The 13,557-nt window shown below is 35.6% G+C and overlaps 1 protein-coding gene across 8 annotated transcripts in view; it reads left to right on the forward strand.

Moving 5' to 3' along the window:
- GABPB1 (GA binding protein transcription factor subunit beta 1) overlaps positions 1 to 13,557 on the forward strand; it is a 70,300-nt gene that overhangs the window by 46,285 nt on the left and 10,458 nt on the right. Inside the window, exon 8 of one of the 8 annotated variants that reach the window (XM_043986414.1) lies at positions 5,360 to 5,574. The exons of the other annotated variants lie outside the window; for them this stretch is intronic. Within the exon in view, the coding sequence (XP_043842349.1) occupies positions 5,360 to 5,574 (215 nt within the window). The remainder of the gene's footprint in view (positions 1 to 5,359; positions 5,575 to 13,557) is intronic. 8 annotated transcript variants of the gene reach the window in all.

Raw genomic sequence — 13,557 nt, forward strand, 5'->3', positions numbered from 1 at the left:
ATCTAGTTTAATATGAACTTTCTTTGTCCACTTCTGTTTTTATTTTTACATTTTTTCCTGTGGAGTTTAAAATTATTTATGTAAAAATCTGACCTGCATTTTTATTACTCATCAGAACATACATATTTTTCCCCCCATATTTGTGACTTTAATTAGTTAAGTATTGATGGAGGCATGGGCCTATAGGTGAGTAGTTACTGTTGTTCTCTCAGGCACATTTTTTAGTATTAATAAGGTCCTAGATTTTCCCCCCTCCTTTAATAACTTCCCCTTCTTCAAATACCTTGTTCATTAAATACCTTGTATATGTAAATGCCTGCCTCTTTTAATGCCTTATATTTCTCAAAGAAGTCCTTCCAGTTGGAGTATCAGTTGGATCATACTCAGCCCAGACCTCATGTGTGTTCCGCTCCCCTCCCCCTCACTACTCTCCCTTCTTTCTTCCCTTCCATATATATACATGTATATATAAACTTGTACTTGGTCTAACATGGTTGCTTTTCTCATCTTTGCTCTCTTTAGTGACATTTCTACTGCTTCTGTTAACACATCCCAGATTGTGCTATTAGGTCCAGGTGTGGTGGTTCCACTATCATTGCTATAGAGAACATTTTGTTAAAAAGGGTTTTTGCAAATCTTTTCCTTTTTCCTTCTGTTTATAGTTCTTTTTTCATTCTTGAATGCTCTTGAGAAGACTTTGCTTAGTTGCATATCTTGCCAAGTTTTCTTTAAACTTGTTTTACCCTCTACTCCTTCTTTCTGCATTATGAAAAGATACTATTCATATTTCTCTATCATCTTTCTTCAAAAGATTTCTAAATGTTTATATTTTAACCCATTGTTGCTTTGGGAAACCATCTTTTTCCAATTGGCAAGTAGATCAGATGTCTCCTAAATAAGATCCTTTTTGGCCTCTTTTGGTTTCTTTGTAGTGCCAATTAATTTACATTTGTTAAACTTCTAAATGAAATTTTTATTTTCAGTATCAATGCTATTTCTCCTTTTTTGATTTTCTTAATTACATGTTTAAATAATTCAGGGTTAAGTAATTTCATTTGTATGCCATTGTCTTTTTATCATTCTCATTTTTTACTAATTCTGATATTCACTCTGTTGAGTTGATGGTCCTAATGTACATAAATAGCTGGATTCAGGAATGATTCCCACATGAATAACAAATCTTTTCCTATCTATTAGTTTCTGGATTCTCACCGTGTCTACTGCCTACCTTTTTTTTTTTTTTAAAAGAAAGTGCTTATATAGTGGTGTGAGGTAACAGTAATCTACAAATATTTTGTTTCATTATTCTTGAGCCATGTTTTCTCATATAATTCCCTCTATCTTCACCTTTTCTCACATTTTCATTGAAATCATCAAGAACCAGAGTGTATGGTGATTTAATTTGAAAGGATCTTTTGTAGAATTTCTCTCCCACTTAATCCTCATCGACCTTTGATGGTACATAAATGGCAATTATTTTCATGGTTGTCTTTTTTGCAAATACTTTTCATTAAGTACTACAATAGGTGATTACAAGATATCCCACAAAATAATATTTCTTCTTTCCTATTGGTGTACAGTAGAACTCAGTCCTCTAATTCCTTTCTTTGCTTCTCCATGTAGTAACCACAAGCTCTCCTTTTACTTAGCTACAGCTTCTTTCTTTTAATTTACTTTATAGCAAGAATATCAAGACTGTTTGGGCTCCAGCAGTGAATCCATTCAGTAGTTATTGGATCTCACATTTAGAATATCAGTTGTCATATAAGTGGCACAATGGATAGAGCACTGGGCCTGGAATCAGGAAGACTCATCTTTGTGAGTTCAAATCTGGTCTCAGACAGTTGATAGCTGGGCAAGTTGCTTAATCCTGTTTACTCCAGTTTCCTCATCTGCAAATAAATAGAGAAATGAGTTGAAGAAGGAAATGGTAAATCATTTCAGTATCTTTGCCAAGAAAATCCCAAATAGTGTCACAAAGAGTCAGATAAAGCTGAAATAGCTGCGCAATAACAACACAATCAGATTGAAGTTTGATGGTTTAAAAACTGTGATTCTTAGTACTGTATGCACTCTTTCCACTACTTTGCCACTGGCACTGTAGGAAAGGGAGCTGCACAGGAGTGAGGGCCATTAAAATTGTTTGTTTGTTTGTTTTCAGCATTTCTATGACCAAAACAATTTGTTACCAGATGACCAGCTTACTGATGATGTGTCTTTCCATAGTTAGGCACATTGGTCTTGGGAAAACAACTCATTCTGGAGCCATTGTTGAAACCTTTTCATCATGATAGAATTTGTCAGAGCTACATGCATATCCTGTGAGAATCCAGGGTCATCTTCACCAAAAAGTGAAGTATCAAAGTAAAAATTTGTGAGATTCAGCTCTGTCTGAATCTAAGACATCCTTGATGAAGGTGTTAGGAACAGGAGGTTTTTCCAAGCAGTATTTGAAAGCGGATCACATCCTTACCATTTCACAGTTAAATTTAAGATATGGAGAACATAAGGTCTAATTGTGCTTATTGTTTATTGATTACAAAAAGCATTTGATTAGATAAAAAAAACATTAAAAGCCCCTTTATAGTAAGACTCCTTTCACCCATATGTCAATATTATTAAAGATTCTCTGGAAAATATGTTATTGAACCCTGTTCAGGATCCTCTGATAGTGAATATCAGGTGAGGCATAAAACAGGATGAGTTATATTCATCAGAGGTATTTACTGGTGTGATGAAGGAGACATAAGGTAGAATCCAGGTCAAAGAGTGATTATTAATGGTGATTTTCACCAGATGGTCTTGTTTGTGGAAGGCATTATGCTGATTGTATTAAGCCCTTGAACACTGCAGAGCCTCCTGGAAGAAACCAGTAGTCACTTAAGGACTTAAGAATGTCTATTGCTCCCATTTCAGCACTTATTTGTGTGTGTGTGTGTGTGTGTGTGTGTGTATCCACAAATACATGAATATACATACATACTTACACATGATCTCAGGTTTCTCATGAAAGCAAAGGCAATTCATTTCCGTACTAATATTTTACTGATGTTACTATATAGCAGTGAGACAGGAAACACCATGGCCTCCAAAGAGCTAAAAGTGAACACCAAAGAGGCATGTGGTGAGTATGAGAAGGTTGTAAAACAAAACACAAAGCCAATGAAGTGCTACAAAAAAAAAAAGAACAGGAGTAAAAGATTATCAAGAAATTATCTAAGAAGGAGAGAAGATGTGTTGGTCAGATTGTGATAGTGAGAAAACACATGGAAAGTTAGAGAGCTCCACTGTTACTTGTTGATAATTGGGAGAAATCAAAGAAGGCCTCTGGTATATTGGGTGGACTCTCTCCTCTCTATCCCATGATTAACTTTTTGGACAGAAATGGGTGGGTGGCTATCCTCATTGTTTGTTGTTGTTGTTATTGTTTGCTGGGCTATGAGGGTTAAGTGACCTGCCTAGGGTCACACAGCTAGTAAGTGTCAAGTGTCTGAGGCGGGATTTGAACTCAGGTCTTCCTGAATTCAGGGCCAGTGCTTTATCCACTGTGCCACCTAGCTGTCCTATCCTCATTGTTTTAGGGAACTTCTGAGTCAATGAGATCATAATTATATTTGAGAGTATTTGAAAAATTAGTCAAGATTGCTTAATATATATTTAATCACCAAACTCTCTTGCTTTTAACTGCCCTGTTGACACTGTATTATTAAACATTTCAGAATACTATCGAAATTGTTTTTACTTTAGTTATTATTTATCATTAGATTCTTCTACTTCTGTTTCGTAATTTTTCAGTTTCATATATCAGTGTTTTAGTCTGTTCAGTTTGATTTTTCACTTGATTATACTTCTTGACAAATGCTTCTTTATGTCCTTGGAATTAACTTTTTGGACTTTATTTTGGTTTTCCTAAGACTATCAAATTGTATTCATAAAATCCATTTTTCCTGTAGTTTTTAGCTAATATAGGTGGATATAGTGATTCTATTTGGCCTGCAAAATTAAGATGGTCCTGCTGATGCCAGTGCTCTCTTCTCTTTTTCCTAGCTTTCTCATTCTACCTTGTACTCCTTTCCCTATTTTAGTAGAGTGAGTTATGCACAAATATATAGCTTCAGTGTTTTAATGGAGCTTTCTTGCTGTTCCTTACAAACAACATTCCACCTGGCTCCATGCCTTTGTATGACCTGTCCTTAATGCCTGGGATGAACTTCCTCCTTACCTTAAACTTTGAGAATTCCTAGTTTCTGTCAAAGCTCAGCTCAAATGCTGCCTCCTACATGAAAATTTTTCTGATTTCCTCCAGTTTCTAGTGCCTCCCTCTCCCCCCAAATTATCTTTATTTATATTTTTATATACTTATACATATATGTGCTATCTCTTCTAATAGAATGGGATCTCCAGGAGACCACAGAATGTTTCATTCTTATCTTCATATACTGAGTACCTGGCACAGAATAGATGTTTAATGAATGTTTTTTGTTTGGTTGGTCCGTGACCTCATTTATGTGGGTTTTCCTTTCTTTAGTGTAATTTGCAAACCATTCAATTCTCCCATCCTGTGAGATTCTTGTCAGTGTTGTTCTGTAAATTTTCTGTGGAGAATATACCTCATGTTCTAGAGATGTTCCTCTGGCTCTTTTAATAATGTCACAGATGCCAGCTAATAAAATTTGGTTTGTCCTTCTGTTGTCCCTTGCTTTCACTCCATGACTAGCCCACTTCTTTTTCTGTCCATGCCTGTCCTTATTGATTTTTTTATACTACTTCCCACCTACAGATCATTGTTATGTATTATAACTTGCGTTTTCCTGGTATGCTCTTCATTTATAAAAATGAGAAAGTAATACATGCATCAGTAGTTGCTGATGTCTTTTCAGTCACTTTTTGAGGGAAGGATAATAAATGCTAGCTACTATTAATACCATCCATGACTTTTTATTTCTTTAAAGTCTTTCCTTCTCTGAAAGCTCTTGAAGAATGATATCTGAGTACCCTTAAAATGTTATTATCACCATCATGAATTTCTTATGCATGTATTTGATCTTGTTTATTAAGTTTTTCACAAAATCATAGGATAATAGATTTAGAACTATAGGTACCTAAGAAGTAATCTGGTCTAACTCCTTCATTTTGCAAATGAGAAACTGAGTCAGAGTGGGGTGAAATAACTTGCCCATAGTCACATGGGTTATAGCAAAGTAGCAAACAGACTGACTTCATCTTTTCAAATGCCATTGGTACTTAATGGTGGAGTACAGATGCAGTGGTTCCATTTTCATTGTTGATGAGACTAGATCACCATAGAAATGCTAGCAGATCTGTTCCATTTCATTTCTATTTGTTGTCCTTCTTCCAGTGTCATCTACACATGTTCTCCGGATGATCTGGCTTAGCTGGGTCTCATGCCAAGCTCCCTACAGGCACGTTTCCTCCTCAACTGTCTTTCGCTGTTTTGTGAGGCAACACTGGTCGTCATCTTCCGTCATTTTGCAAATGAGCTTGTACTCTAACCTGGTATTGCCCTTGGCTGCCATGTCTCTGCTCTTGGCAAGGAGATCAAGTGTTTCCTGGGTAAGGTGGTTTCTGGGCTCTTTTGACCTCCTCATTGCATCAGTTAAGCTTCTCAAAGAAATGATGTTGCAGTCATTGTGTTCACTTTTTTTCCATTTTCCATTCTTTAGAAGTCAACAACTTATTGAAGATAGGTCATGTTGGGGCTTCTGTAGTTGTATAATGTGTCTTCATTTTTATCTTTTCTTTAATTTTGATCCTTATTATTTCATATACTTCCCTTGCATGATCCCCCCATTTCAGTCAAACTGAACTATTAGATGTTCCCTGAACTTGACACTTCATCTCCTGTCTTTGTACATTCTTATAAGCCATTGTCCATGCCTGAAATGCCCTCCATCTCCATCTTCACCTTTTAGAATACTTGTCTTCCTTTAATGTTCCGTTTAGGCAAAACTACCTCTTCCATGAAGCCTTTTTTGTTCCCCCAGTTGCCTTACTTTTCCTTGTACTGTACTTATTTGTGTACATATTGTAACCCTTCAATAGTAATCTTGTGTGTAGGGACTCTAATTTTTGTATTTTGTACTCCCTAGTATCTTGCATTTTTTAGGTTCTTAATAAATATTTGAGTAATGCAATTCCTTTCTGAGAGCTTAAAATGACTCCTATATTGATAACTAGTTATTTCCTTTCAAGACTTAGTCAGTTTGGGGGTTTATTTATTTATTTTGGTGATGTCAAATGTTTACTATACCCAATACTTTTTGAAGAAAATATTCATGATAAACAGGCATGAAGATTCTGAATAGCCTACAAGCCTTTGGCCTCTTATTTTTTGCAAATACCCACCTCCTCTGTGTCCACCTTTGCATTTTAATTTTCCAGTGTCAAGGTTAACATCGACTTCATTTGGAAGATCTTAAGTTCTGAATAGAATTTCTCAACTTCTTCATCTTCTGCTGTAGATTTTGGCCTGCAAACTATGATTACCTTCATGGTAGTCTACAAGGTGAGATGGCCAAATATCTGTTCTCTTTGAGCGTATGATGTGATTAGTTCCTTTATCTGCCTCTTAAGGAGAGACTGTATGCTATTCTCTCATTTAGCTATAAACTCTTTGTTTTCTGGCTTCATTTACAGCAAGAAGGCTATTATGCACATGCTTTTCTCCAGTGGTATATGTGATTGGTGGGCAAATATCACATATTTACTGTGGAATTGGTGAAATTAATGATTTTAGTCAGTTGACAAAATTGAATTATCTTTGCCCTATGTCCCTTTCCCACCACTGCTCACTCACCATCATTGTGGAAACAGAAGGTGAGGGTTGAAGTAATTACATTCCAAGGTTTCTCACAGACTCAGATTACTGTGAAATATAAACAAAGTTGGACTACATGAGAAGAGTATATATATTTCATTTGTTTGTTTTCCTTTTTATTCCATCCTATTTCTTTTAGGCTCTGGGAATATATGCTTTTTAACTCTAGAAAGGTGTTGAAATTTCAAAACTAAAATTTAAATTACAATTCTCTTCTGTTGACTACCTGGAAGCTATTTGGTACAATGTTTAGTATCATCTAATAGCACTTAATATACTTTCCAGTACCCATTTGTCACTCTCTTACTTAGCTCGGTGCTCTTGCTCAGTACCAGTGTATGCTCCTGCTACACTGTGATCTTTTCTCAACATCACTCCTTTCTCCCCATTGACATTTGAAACTTCCTTTGATATTGTTCCTCATTCCTGTTTGTCACTTGGGTTGTAGTAGACTCCCTTCTTGTTGATTTCATGCAATTGAAGCAAATAAATATTGAAAATAATCAATGGGTAATAGATAGTAGCAAAGATATCAACACTGATTATAATAATTTCTTATGGAAGTTTAACTGATGAAAGTCAGTTGCCATATGAAGGAGACCAAAAGAGCCTAAAAATCACTTTAGTCTTGACTTGTCAAATGGAGAGAGATGATAGCCAGAGACAATTCTTTTTTAGACTATAAACTCATTTCTAAAACCTTGTGAAGAAGGATGATGGGAGATTATGAGGGGTTTTGTTATACAAAGCAGAGAAACAATGAAAAGTAAAACCAAGTTTAGAAAAACTTGGTTAGAAAACCATTTAAGCAAAGTATTCCCAAGGACATTTAAGGATGAAGATGGAGGATAATGAACAGAAAAAAATGGAAAAGATTTTCAAAGATTTTTGTGATGAATTGTTTTTACCATCAAAGTAATAGAGCTACTGCACCTGGAATGTAACATCATAATCTCAAATGTGCCTATAGAAGAGGTAGAAATTAGACTAGGAGAACAAAAATGGGAAAAACAACCAGATTAGATCAATAGTACAGAGTAGAGATCTGTGTTAAAGGTAACACAATTTTAAGGGCAGTGAGGGATTGACATATATGTCTGTATATTATATATGTATATGAGAGAATATCCAAAGGAGTGAGAAAAAAACTTGGACATTATTAATAATAATGAAAAACTTTACCTGACGGGACATTGACAACTACTGACCTATTTGTGTCTTTTCCAATATATAAAAATTTTTTATTAGCATTATCTACACATGTATTAAGAGCACAGCATTCCCTTTCTTTTCTTTTCTTTTCTTTTCTTTTCTTTTCTTTTCTTTTCTTTTCTTTTCTTTTCTTTTCTTTTCTTTTCTTTTCTTTTCTTCCTTTTCCTTCCTTCCTTCCTTCCTTCCTTCCTTCCTTCCTTCCTTCCTTCCTTCCTTCCTTCCTTCCTTCCTTCCTTCCTTCCTTCCTTCCTTCCTTCCTTCCTTCCTTCCTTCCTTCCTTCCTTCCTTCCTTCCTTCCTTCCTTCCTTCCTTCCTTCCTTCCTTTCTGGTGAGGCATTTGGGGTTAAGTGACTTGCTCAGGGTCACACAGCTAGTAAGTGTCAAGTGTCTGAGGTCAGATTTGAACTCAGGTCCTCCTGACTCCAGGGCCGGTGCTCTATCCACTGTGCCACCTAGCTGCCCAAGAGCACAGCATTCTCAATGAGGACAGGCTAGTTTTTATAAGCAGTATTCTTTAGTGGATCACATCTCTGCTATCATACAGTTAACTGAAAGATGTTCAAGATAGAAGATCCTGCTATGCTAATTGTTTGTTCATTATTTAAAAAAACAACCAAAAAGCTTTGTATTCAGTAGAGCAAAGCACCAAGTTAAAGACTTTTTCTAAGAGTTTTTCCCATCCATCAAAATCATTAGCTATTCCCAGCAACATATAATAGCAGAGATGAACTTGTTTAGTGACTTTTTTTATTTTTTGCCGGGCAATGAAGGTTAAGTGACTTGCTTAGAGTCACACAGCTAGTAAGTGTCAAGTGTCTGAGGCCAGATTTGAACTCAGGTCTTCATGAATAATCCAGGGCCAGTGCTTTATCCACTGCACCACCTAGCTGCCCCCGTTTAGTGACTTTCTGATCATAAACATCATGGCAGGCATTAAATGTATACCCACCAAAAGTGTTTGCCTATGTGATGGAAAAGATCCAGAGCACAGAAGAAGGATTCCCTATGGATGGTTACAAGACCATAGATTTCAAGCCAGAAGATACAAGAAAAGGTCATTGAGTTCAATCTTATTACTTTATTGATAAGGAAACTTAAGTACAGAGTGATTAAAGTAACTTGCTCTAGATCACACAGCTAGTAAGTATCTCAGGTAGTATTTGAACCCAGGGATTCCTGATATGCTGCATCATCATCCTGTTTACAGATGGCATTGTGCTGGTTTCATCAAGCCTGGGAACAGAGCCTCATAGGAAAGAGATATAACTACTCAAAAGTTTGGACTGACATCTACATAGGAAAATCAAATGAAGACTGTCTTCTGTCCAGATTATGACAATGTAGTTGGGTGGACAATCTATTGAATTTTCTCATCAGTATATATCTTTGGGAAAGACAGGACAAATGGACAAAGAATTTGGCACAAAATTAAACTGGGGAAGAGCAGAATGAATTACCTTCAGGAAATGTCAAAGCTCTTTTAATGACTTCAGAATTTCTCCCAGGAACAAAGCCCATCTTTTTATTACCAAAAGGCCGAGTACTGGTGTTATATGGACACATGGAACATATGTATGAAATAAGGAGTGCAATAGTCTCTGATGAAGTGAAAGTGAATTTCACATAGAGGGAAATCAATTAAGAAGCAGGTGGTGAGTGTGAGTAAAGTGCAACGTATGATAAATTGGGAACTTTGTAAAGAAGTGCTGAAGTGAAGGAAATGTATGTATGATTGAAAGAGAAGTTGGGCTGATCATGTGATAAGGGCCAAGTGTAACCACTGCACAGCCAAAGTATGGCTCTGTCATTTTCATTATGTTAGGAGGAAGTGAGGAAGGCCACTAATATATTAAATAGTCCCTCTGTGCTGTACTTGTAGGACATAGATAAAAGTTGTCAAAGATAAGATAGATAATAGAGACAGTGTCCATAACAGAAGGGATCATTCAAATAGATGATCTCATGGATCCATTTGATTTATTTGAATTCTTGTTGCTTATGCAGTTGGAGATATTGGAGAATACCTTAGGATGATGCTCTATTTGTAGTTTTGTGGTGAAAGATATCATTGATAACATTGTTATTTGCATATTTTCCCTCAATTTTTTTCTATAAAGGATAGATTATGAAGTTATTAGGATATATTCCTTGGTCCAGTGGCATCTCAGCAATTCTAATTAATCTTGTCAGTTATCACAATGATTAACTAAAGAATAGTAGTTCCTGGCAAAGTTAACTGTAATAGAAACCTAACATGTTTTAAAATTCTGAAAAGTACTGCTTAGAAAGACTTATAAGATTTTAAGATTATATTTGTGAAAGAGGAAGGTGATTTGCAAATGACTAAGCACAAATTACTAAAATTTATATATAGGATTTTCTTTCTAGTTAGAGGTTCAAATGCCTTTGGTGGATTCCCTCCCCCAGTATATACAGCAGGATTCAGTGTACACCTTGGGAGCTCTGAAGCCTTGTATTTTAATCTGGGTTTGGAAGATGTGAAAAAGAAACAGAAGTAAGGAGAGAAAAGTAAAAGGTACTTGGGGAGGAGTGAGCATTAACTAGTTGTTACCTCTCACAGTTAGTAGCAAGCAGATGGCAACTCTGTCTGGGATAAAACATGTCATACTGAGGGGAGACCTCATTAGCAACAGCAGTTAATTGTTCTAACCAGGGAAATGTGTTTGAGTGTGTGTCTGTGTGTTTATGTGTTTATTCAGGAAAAATGTTTTTCTTCACTTCCTCTCAAAATATATGAAAGGAGAGTACAAAGTAGGTTACAGGGACAATGACTAAATCATTTTGGCTGGAGCAGAGGGCTCAGGAAGGTAAGTGGAAAGTAGCAATTCTCTTTTGGACTTGAAATGAATAAAGAATGGAAGTTTAGAAAAGCTTTTAATATTATGAAATCAATTCTCATGCTAATCACCTGAATTATAAGTTTCTCTAACAAATCCTGCTTTCACTAATTATTTATATTGTCATCTACTGTGTTTATTTTAGCTGTTTGATAGACCTAGCATCTTTCTTTGCCATGGTTTAGAAATAGGACCTTTTAAAATGATGAATACTTTCATTATCATCACGTCTCAGAAACTTTATGGCACTTAATATGCTTTGCTCTGGCCTAATGTTTTGTTATAGTGTGAGAGGTAATACTCTCTATTTCTAGTGGGAATGAGTAGTAGGAAAGAGTTTTGAACATGGATAGGAGCAATGTGGAGAAAGCTGGAAAGCCTTTCAGCTCTGGACTTGTACAGTGTGGTTTTATCTAATTTGAAGTGTTATGTATTCCCATTTTATTAGCAATCACTACTAAAATTTAAATGCTTTCCAGAGACAGTATACATCTTTTTTGAATTACCAAACCATCTTGTTTAAATTCTTCTCTTATTGGCTTTTATCACTTATTGTAAAAGTGACTACAAACAGTTCTTCTTCTCCCCTGCCTTTTAAGTTTAGAGAATTAATTCAGAACTCTCATTAGAAAATGAATGCTTGCCATTGACTTTTTCTCGACAGATTCCTTAACATGCTTTCAACTGTATTTTTTTTCTTAATAAGCAAGCTTAATAAACATGTAGCTAATACTTTATAGTGCAAAGGTACTTTTGTGGTATTTTTCATTTTTGACAGTATTTTAAAGACACAATTTTCCTTCTTTCTTGGTAATCATTGTTTTAGTTTTGTGGCTTTTACTTCAAATCTTTTATCGGTCTTGTGGATAAGCAGTTAATTAACAAGTATTTATTAATCATCTATTAGTGCTGGAGAGACAGTACAAAGAATGAAACAATCCTTACTCTCATGGGACTTATATTTTAATGAGGGATACCAGGTTTCAGAGGTTATCTATCTATCTATCTATCTATCTATCTATCTATCTATCTATCTATCTATCTAGTTTCTGTAGTTTAGTTATGGGCTATGTTTGGCTTTATAGACCAGTGAATATTTATGTTCTTAGACTTTTTTTCACTTTGTGACTTTACTTTGAACCCCGCCTCCCCCCCGGGGGGGGGGACCCAACCCATAAAAGGGCTCTCTATTTATTTCTCTCTCTAATTTTGTTTTATTTCTCAATTACATATGAAAATTTTTAACATTCGGGGTTTTTTTTTAATTAATAAAGTATTTTATTTTTTTCCCGTTACATGTAAAGATAGTTCTCAACTTTTGTTTATACAGGCTTTCCAATTTCAGATTTTTCTCCCTTCCTCTCTCTCCCCACTCCCCTAGACATCGGGTAATCTGATATAGGTTTTTATATATATATATATATATACACACACGCACACACATACACATACACATAATAACATTAATCCTGTTTCTGCATTAGTCATGTTATAAGAGAAGAATCAGAGCAATGATGAAAATCCTCAAAATAGAAAAAACATCAGCACCAAAAACAAAAGAAATAGTATGGTTCATTCAGCATCTATACTCCGCAGTTCTTTTTTTTTCCCTTGGATTTAGAGATCCTCTTCTATCATGAATTCCCTGGAACTCTTCTGTACCATTGCATTGGTGAGAAGAATATAGTCCATCACAGTAGATCAACACTCAATGTTGATGATACTGTGTACAATGTTCTTCTGGTTCTGCTCATCTCACTCATCATTAGCCCAGGCAAGACCCTCCAGGTTGCTCTGAACTCCTCCTGCTCATCGTTTCTTACAGCACAATAGTATTCGATTGTATTCATATACCACAACTTGTCCAGCCATTCCCCAATTGATGGGCATCCCCTCAACTTCCAATTCCTTGCCACCACGTAAAGAGCAGCTATAAATATTTTTGTACATGTGGGTCCCTTTCCCCTTTCCATGATTTCTTTGGGAAAAAGACCCAAAAGTGGTATTGCTGGGTCAAAGGGTATGCACAGCTTTATCACCCTTTGGGCATAATTCCAAATTGCTCTCCAGAATGGTTGGATCAGTTCACAGCTCCACCAACAATGCATTAGTGTTCCAATTTTCCCACAGCTTCTCCAACATTTATTATTTTCCTTTTTTGTCATTTTAGCCAATCTGATAGGTGTCAGGTGGTACCTCAGAGTTGTTTTCATTTGCATTTCTCTAATCAGTAGTGATTTAGAGCATTTTTTCATATGGGAATAGATAACTTTGATTTCTTCATCAGAAAACTGCCTGTTCATATCCTTTGACCATTTCTCAATTGGGGAATGACTTGGATTCCTATAAATTTGATTTAGTTCCCTATATATTTTAGAGATGAGGCCTTTATCAGAAGTACTGGCCATAAAAATTGTTTCCAGCTTTCTGTCTCCCTTCTAATTTTGGATGCATTGCTTCTGTTTGTACAAAAATTTTTTTAATTTAATGTAATCAAAATCATCCATTTTGCATCTTATAATATACTCTATTTCTTGTTTGGTCATAAACTGTTTTCCTTTCCAAAGATCTGATAGGTAGACTATTCCTTTCTCTCCTAATTTACCTGTGGTATTACCTCTTATGTCTAAATCGTGTATCCATTTTGAC

The sequence above is a fragment of the Dromiciops gliroides genome, chromosome 2, assembly GCF_019393635.1.
Source record: "Dromiciops gliroides isolate mDroGli1 chromosome 2, mDroGli1.pri, whole genome shotgun sequence".
Taxonomy (NCBI): domain Eukaryota; kingdom Metazoa; phylum Chordata; class Mammalia; order Microbiotheria; family Microbiotheriidae; genus Dromiciops; species Dromiciops gliroides.